Source organism: Gymnodraco acuticeps, unplaced genomic scaffold (genome assembly GCF_902827175.1).
Source record: "Gymnodraco acuticeps unplaced genomic scaffold, fGymAcu1.1, whole genome shotgun sequence".
Lineage (NCBI taxonomy): Eukaryota > Metazoa > Chordata > Actinopteri > Perciformes > Bathydraconidae > Gymnodraco > Gymnodraco acuticeps.
The window spans coordinates 3,533,930-3,541,259 of NW_022992351.1; the positions used below are offsets into that span (position 1 = coordinate 3,533,930).

The window sequence follows — 7,330 nt, forward strand, 5'->3', positions numbered from 1 at the left end:
GAACATGTTTAATGAAAGCTCCAGGCGTTTCCCTCATAACCAAATTAGAGACTACTTAAAGGGCATCCCATTCATTGCCTGTTTGAATGACTGCTTTTGAACTTCAGCGAGGGCAGCCTTGTAATGACAGAGGTACACAAAGAAAGCTAACACATTCTGAGCTGAATGGAGGCTGTCAGTGAACAGGGAGCCACAGAGAATGGCTTTGTGTTGCTGTGACTCATGATAACACACCTATCCCCTCCTGCTCACAGAGACAAAGACACGGGTAGCAGAGGGAAGCCGCATCACATCAAACGATGCAATTAGCTTTTACGCCGGGCTAGCATTGTATTACGACACAAACGCCACTTTCTTGTTGCCTGTTTAAAACCTAGTTATTGTAATATGCACAGCATATGAGGTGTCTTGCTTAGAAAATTCACTCTTCTACAGATGAAGTTATTTTCTGAAGGATCATGTGCGTCCTGTTTTACAAGAGTTTGTTTCCAGTAGCTTCAAACTCATCTCTCTCGTGTAACATCTTCATTACTCAAAGTCTCCTGTAGGTTTTATTATTTGGCATCTTTACCTGTTAATACAACATACAGATTTTTCTACCTACCACAAGAAAAAAAACACTTCTAATCTTGCAGGTTTGCAAAATTTAAATCTACTACATAATTTATTATATGAATACTCCCAGTGTTTTCCTAATTTATCTTTTAAGCAATGTACATTATAATATTCAGGATTTTGAGTAAGGTGCACATTTTACATTCAGAAGGAAAAACCAATTTAACCTAAGCATTTTAGCTTCCTCCCATTTCACTTCCTCCCAGTGTAATGGAGAGAAAGAAAGGCTATAACTTGGCCAATAGATAAGGTCAAACTCTTAATTCTCTGCATCTAATGAGTGTCTGCTTTAGGCGTTTTTCATTATGTCAGGGTTTTTTTGTTAGGACAACTAGTTTGATACACAATTTTCTCATAAACATTGATCTGCCTCGAGCTGTCAAACTAGTTTATACCATACCTCTATGTAAATGTACCCCATCCAAATTGCTTTCCCCTACATCGCTACACATAAGACTATACATCAAATCAAAAATAAAGATCAGTCTGAAAAACGATATCTTAGTACATTGCAGGTATCAGCTATGAAGTACAGTGAAATTACCTTCTTAATTTAATGTATCTGCTACTGCTTTTTCTTTATACAAATGACTAAACTTCCAATTAATGCACGTTTTCTTTACCTACTTATACAGATCAGTTAGAGAGCTGTAATGTGGGTTTATGGCATGCAGTTCCTCTATAGATGACTCAAGATAGATGTATCACAGCCTGGTGACGGTGGCCTTTCTGAGTCTCTGTCCCTGTGTTAATAGAAGAGTGGTATAAAGAGGTCTATGCTCTAATGTTTAGGTAAGATGCAATCTATTCTAGTCTTTGTAATAATAATAATTATGAGCCAGCCATGGGTTCACTGTATACTTCCAATCAAATTTCAACCTGTGCATCGAATCATATGTATTTTCCACACGCAGTTTAATGGATCACTTCCTGAGAGCTTATATTGACAATACATCATCGACATTTCACTCTCATAAGACTTCAGTAGTTTCCAATGTTCATGTACACTGCCATTCCTTCACAGTATGAATATTAAGTGCTACAGATTAAAATGCTGGAAAAGTCCTGCTTCTTGTACTTGTTGACAAGACAGTTCTTTTTTTTAAACCCCCTTAAAAATCCTTATTTCAACGTGCCAGCAACTACAGATGAACAGCCTTCTTTTGTTTTCTCCGCCAAGGTCACAGTTACAGTTTATATTAACTAAAACATGGCTAATGTTGTACCATATACACCCAGTCGTGTGGCATCCATCGTCATTGCCGGTCACACCTCAGACCACCATGGGAGTGTCTGAGAAGACGGAGCTGATGGACTCTGCTACTGACTTCTTCCTCTTGCCCTTCATAAGAGAACCAGCCTCTGCATCCATATCATCCTCATCCTCATCCCCATCCCCATTGGGGTTTAGCTTGCCGTTTTGGCCCTGCAAGTCCTTGGAGTCTATGAATGCCACGTGCCTGTTCAAATCGGCCTTCAGCGTTGGTTCCTCATGGGTCGGTGTCACACTGAGCATGGACGAGTGGATGCTGTCCTCACCCCGCGTCTTTCCTATGTTGGGGCAACAGAAGCAGCGACACGGCGTCAGGTAAAGATACATAAGCACCAGAACCACACTGGCCAGACAGCCCACTAAGGTTGTGTAAGCTGTGTTCAGGGAGTCCCCAATCTCGTCCATTGTAAAGTTGTGGACCTTCAGTACCACATAGATTGTTTCATTGAAGGCCTCGCTTGTCGCAAAGCAAGTGTACGTCCCAGAATCCTCGTTCCTCACTGAAGTAATCTGCAGCTTACCATCTTGCATGACTTTGGCGGTTTGGTTGCTTCCAGGCGTCACCACGACATTACCAGGCATTATCCAGGTCTTTACCATGTCCTTGTGTTTGGTGTCACAGCCAAGGATTAGCCTCTGCTCCAGAAATGCCTCTTCATCTGCCTCCTTGAATGTGCTGCAGTTCATGTGATAACCGCTGAGTTCAAAAACACCCACTTTGGTTTTTTGAGGGCCAGGCAGGATACATGTGTATTCATCTTTAAAATCCACTGCAGAGTTGAGCTTTCGAATATACCAATGGGCGAGGAGTGTGTAGAGATCACAGTGACACAGCAGAGGGTTATTGTGAAAGTAGAGGCCATTTTTAATCCAGGCAGGCAGTTCCTGGAGTTCATCAACGAGTAGCATCTTGATTTTGTTGGAGGACACATCCAGCAGACTCAGGTTCTCTAGGCGGGACTTTTCCTTGACCAGCTCCGCGGGAAAGCGGGAGATTTGGTTTTGACTAAGGTAGAGCTTCTGAAGTTTGACCACGGTGATAAAGGCTGCGCGGTTAATCTGGGAAATGTGGTTATTATACAGCAAGAGGACCTCCAGGTTGACCAAAGGTTCAAAGATGAACTCGTCCAGCAATTCCAAGTTGTTTGAGGACAGGTCCAAGTAACGTAGGTGCTTCACATTTACGAACGCCTCTGAAGACAGGAAGTTGAGACCATTATGGCTGAGGAGGAGGTTATGGAGCTTCGGGAGCTTGGCCGGGGTCCAGTCAGCTTGCAGTCTATCTATCTCATTGTAGCTAATATCCAGCACAGCAGTGTAAAGTGGTATACCTCTCGGGACATAGGTCAGATTCATCTTGGAGCAGCTCACTATGTTTGAGGCGCAGATGCATGTCGTGTGGCAGTTTAGGATCGATGCCGTCGCCCCTGGAAGCCAGAGGAGAGCCATGCAAAGGGTCAAGGAGAGGACCCATCTCGGACGCTTTCTCCAATGAGGTAATGTTTCCAACAGGAAGTCACCTGTTCTGGTGGAAGGCTGCAACATGCTAGCAGTTGATCTAAATCCCAGAGAGGTTTACTAGGATCCCATTCTCAGAGATCAACAGGGAGGAGCAGTTGGACGATTCCCAGGCATTGCTGACTGAAGGCTGAAAAAAGCAAAAACAAAAGCCGAAAACGAATATTATTAATAGACGGGAGTGCATATTGTGCTTTGTATAAGAATATTATTATAACCTAAACACATGGAAAACACGTATGAACATTTATGCAGCCACGGGAAAAATATTCAAATTCCAACACTACCACTACCACTACCAATGGTATAGTGAGATACAATCTGAGATACAAATTAATGAAAATGTGAACCTGCTGTCACTCCCACAATGACAAGTATTTTAATACAGAGACACACACTAAATAAGTGATGCTGTTGCTGATGTTTCAAAAGCTTTAAACTGTTTGCTATAGTAATGACTGTAATGATAGGTAAAAACATGTCACTTTCAATTATGATCCCATTAGTCATCCATATGCAACATTCCAATAAACACACCTTGCATGGTCATAAACAAACACAAAGAAGCATTTATTTATTTTATTTATTCAGTAATTAGATTAATTGAGAAAAATAGTTCCTTTCAACTAGTATTTTAATGTAGTGGCAATCAATACAATTGCTTTATAAAGCTGTGGAGTATAGTTACAACCATAGCATTTAAAAAAAAATGTGCTGTTGTTTTACAAGTAAAAGTTTAAATCACAAGAAAGTAGTGTGCAGCCTGGAATCATGGCACAGCATCCACTGAGTGAATTAGCTACATCGCAAATGTCATCCAAGAGTGAAATATTAAAGTAAAGTAGGCCTTTGCATTGTGCATACTGCACATGTCTTAAGTTACTTCTCACATCTGTGTTCCTTTTGGACATGCATTATGACATGTAAGGATCCACTCTCTCGAGCCTACTCACGCATATTGTATACAATGCAAACTCCCTCCTGCTGCTTCCGCTATAACAAATGTGCCAGCACACACCAGATACTCAGTTAAACCATGTGCATTCACACTCTGGAAAGATCATGCATTGATTTTCTTCCTCTTCTTATTTTTCTCTTTCTCTCTCCCCCCCACTCTCACTCTCTTTCTCTCTTATTTCTCAGATATAACAAGACAATTCCACACTAAAACTCAGAAATCAAATAATAAAACACATAAAAATGTGAAATCATGCAAATATAAGCCTACGTTATGTAATTTTTCGGAAATGCCCTTGTCAATTTGAAGAAGAGCTGTGCAAACGTTGCATTGCACCATTCTGCTCGAAAACAAACGCGCACAACATGGAAACGTGAGCCGAGAGATGGAGAAAGAGACCGAGCAGACACCTACCTTCAACCTATGATGGAGCGATGTTATATTTGATTAAAACGGCTCCTCGCCTGTTTACAATGGTGCTCCAGACAAAAGTCCCAGTCTGAATGAGTCCGTGTGTCTGCTGTTGAGGACAACAGCGGAGGAGGGGAGAGCACTAGAGATCTCCTCGGCAAAATAATCCTGGTCCACGCGGCATCAATGTACCCTGTGCATAATTGGGGGGGGAAACGATTACTAAAGAGAAGACGTTCTTAACTGCTGACAACAACCGATGAGCGTGTGTTAATCAGCTGGACGTATTGCTCTGTAAACACACGAACGCACACCCGAGTTGGCGCATTTCGGGCAGGTTCGGCTCCTGTCGGCTCTCATCAGCAGCCATGGAGATAATGAGCAGTCTGCGGCTCACCAGCTTCCTGTGGCTCCTCGCAGGCCTGCTGCTGCAGTGATTGACGTGTTTTCGACAGAGGTGGTGCTCTCAACCCCAGAAGGCACTGTTTACCCAAGGTGGCCGCATGGAAGATGCGCAGCCAAGACGCAAACATATAGTGAGAACCAGAGAGAGCTGAAATGAAGTCCAACGGGATTAGAAGAAAGCTATTATAATGGCTGTACAGCTGTTGGAAACAGTTACTGTGTGATGGTTTTACATCTTCATCAATATCACACTCATTCTAATATGATCAATAAGGAGATCTATACAGTATGTAATTTACTCAATATTCAATATGACTTGTCGGCCTTTTGGTCCAATTTAGAGACATCACATTGCAGTGTCATTGTCAACTAAAAGTGATACAGCTATAACACTTGTTGTGATGTTTACTTTTTGGCCAGGTGAAACAAACACTCAGGTGGCTGGATGTTCTTGTATGTCTTATCTAAATGAGACATATAGGTCACCAACATGCAGCTGAATGTGGCCCGACTGAGCACTTGGCTTTTCCCCATGCAGTCCATCTTCATTCTACCATCTGACAGCTGAATAGTTTAGCAAACACTACATGTTTTGACTACTGCCACTATTTTTATTTTGTCACCATACAGGTACCCATTCATAAACTGAACAATCTGTGGTTGATTAATTCTTCTAGGGCTTTGAATGAGTAATACTCTGTATTGGTTGTCAGTTCGTGAATGGTGATTCAGCAGCATTGAAGTATTTGTGTTTTTTGGCCTTGTAGCTGAAACATACAAAACAAGCAGCACATTCTATTCCAGTCTTTGAGGGCTTTAAAATGTGATGATATAGCCTACTCCTCAAATTAGGGCATTTCTGTGGGTGTTCAGCTGTTGATTAGCCTGGTAACAAACTGGTTTAACTGTTTACATCAGAACATTACTTGATGGCTAAGCTATGTCTTTTCAGCCTTTTCATGTTTCCTAATTTTGCCCATTTAATTGTTACTCAATGTGCAGACTCTATATGTATTTGATTAAGTCTGTTTATGAGCGCTGACTGAGCGGGGAAAACCTTGTCATTTTTTACTCAAGTGTATCCGCCTACATGCCTTTTGGGATTTTTTTTCTCTGGTTTTCCTGAATTCATAGATCTGCTGCAGCTAGCCTGGCAAAGCTTTAAGAGCCTGAGTATGTGCCAATAAGCTGCTACACCAATGTGGCCGCCTACTCAAAATGCCACCAGAAATCATTTTATAAATGAATATTAACATGGGACACAGAATATTTTAATGTCATATGAAATATATTCTCTTCTAAATATCAGGATGACAGACCAGGTGATCAGCACTATCGGTCAGCCTTGAAGTCCATTCATTCTGTCATTTTCATCTGCGACAAACATTTTGCTTTGAATTAAAGTAGTTTGACTAAGAGCGGAGTCAGCAGTAGAGGAAAGCAGACTACATAATATCAACTGACCTCTTTTCCTTGCTGTGCTTTTAATACGACTTGCATTTCAGCTGTTTTGCAGACATTGTTATCAGGATTTCTGTCTTGGTGCAAGATTGGATCCCCGCCCTTGTGAGGCAGACGAGCATGGCAGGGTAGATGTGATTTCAGAAACTCTGTTGGAGCTGGACTTGCCTTGAAAAGCTGTGCTTTGGCAGGTAATACAAACATATTTGAAGCAGACTGAAATTCAGGCAGACATCCCTCATGCTTTGTTTTTTAAGAAAATGTATTGCCAAATAAATTCTCCAAGCACACCATAAATTATTGGAAACAGATTTAACTTATCTCCCTGCAAAACAAAGTGTTTACACAGTTGACACATAAAGAGAGACACGAATGGACTGATGTAATAATATTTCTCAGAAATGCAGTTTTTCCTTTAATTTCTTCCTAAAGACATCTCATTCCTGCTAGAAAATCTTGTAATGGAGGTATAAACCAGTGTGCCCGAACACAGAGAAACCTCTGTGTGACCAGAGCACTGTAGCGCTGACTCTCGTGAGATGGTGCTGAAAGTGATTAATGTTCGACTCCACTTCCTGCTGTGATAGGGATAGTGTTGCCTGGCAACTGCCTGTGGCCTTTCGTTGACTGTTTTGGCTTGGTGGCAAATCTGAGGTGGCCTTGCCTTCTCGTGTTTATCTCTGTGCACC

The 7,330-nt window shown here is 41.7% G+C and overlaps 1 protein-coding gene across 1 annotated transcript; it reads right to left on the bottom strand.

The window, feature by feature from the left end:
- Positions 1-645: 645 nt before the first annotated feature.
- On the bottom strand, positions 646-5,195 carry amigo1 (adhesion molecule with Ig-like domain 1). Its single transcript, XM_034208838.1, has 2 exons — positions 4,779-5,195; positions 646-3,536 (listed from the first exon to the last, which is right to left on the bottom strand). The coding sequence occupies exon 2, from the start codon at positions 3,431-3,433 to the stop codon at positions 1,889-1,891; it is 1,545 nt and encodes a 514-aa protein (XP_034064729.1). The 5' UTR covers positions 3,434-3,536; positions 4,779-5,195; the 3' UTR covers positions 646-1,888.
- Between the last annotated feature and the right edge of the window lie 2,135 nt (positions 5,196-7,330).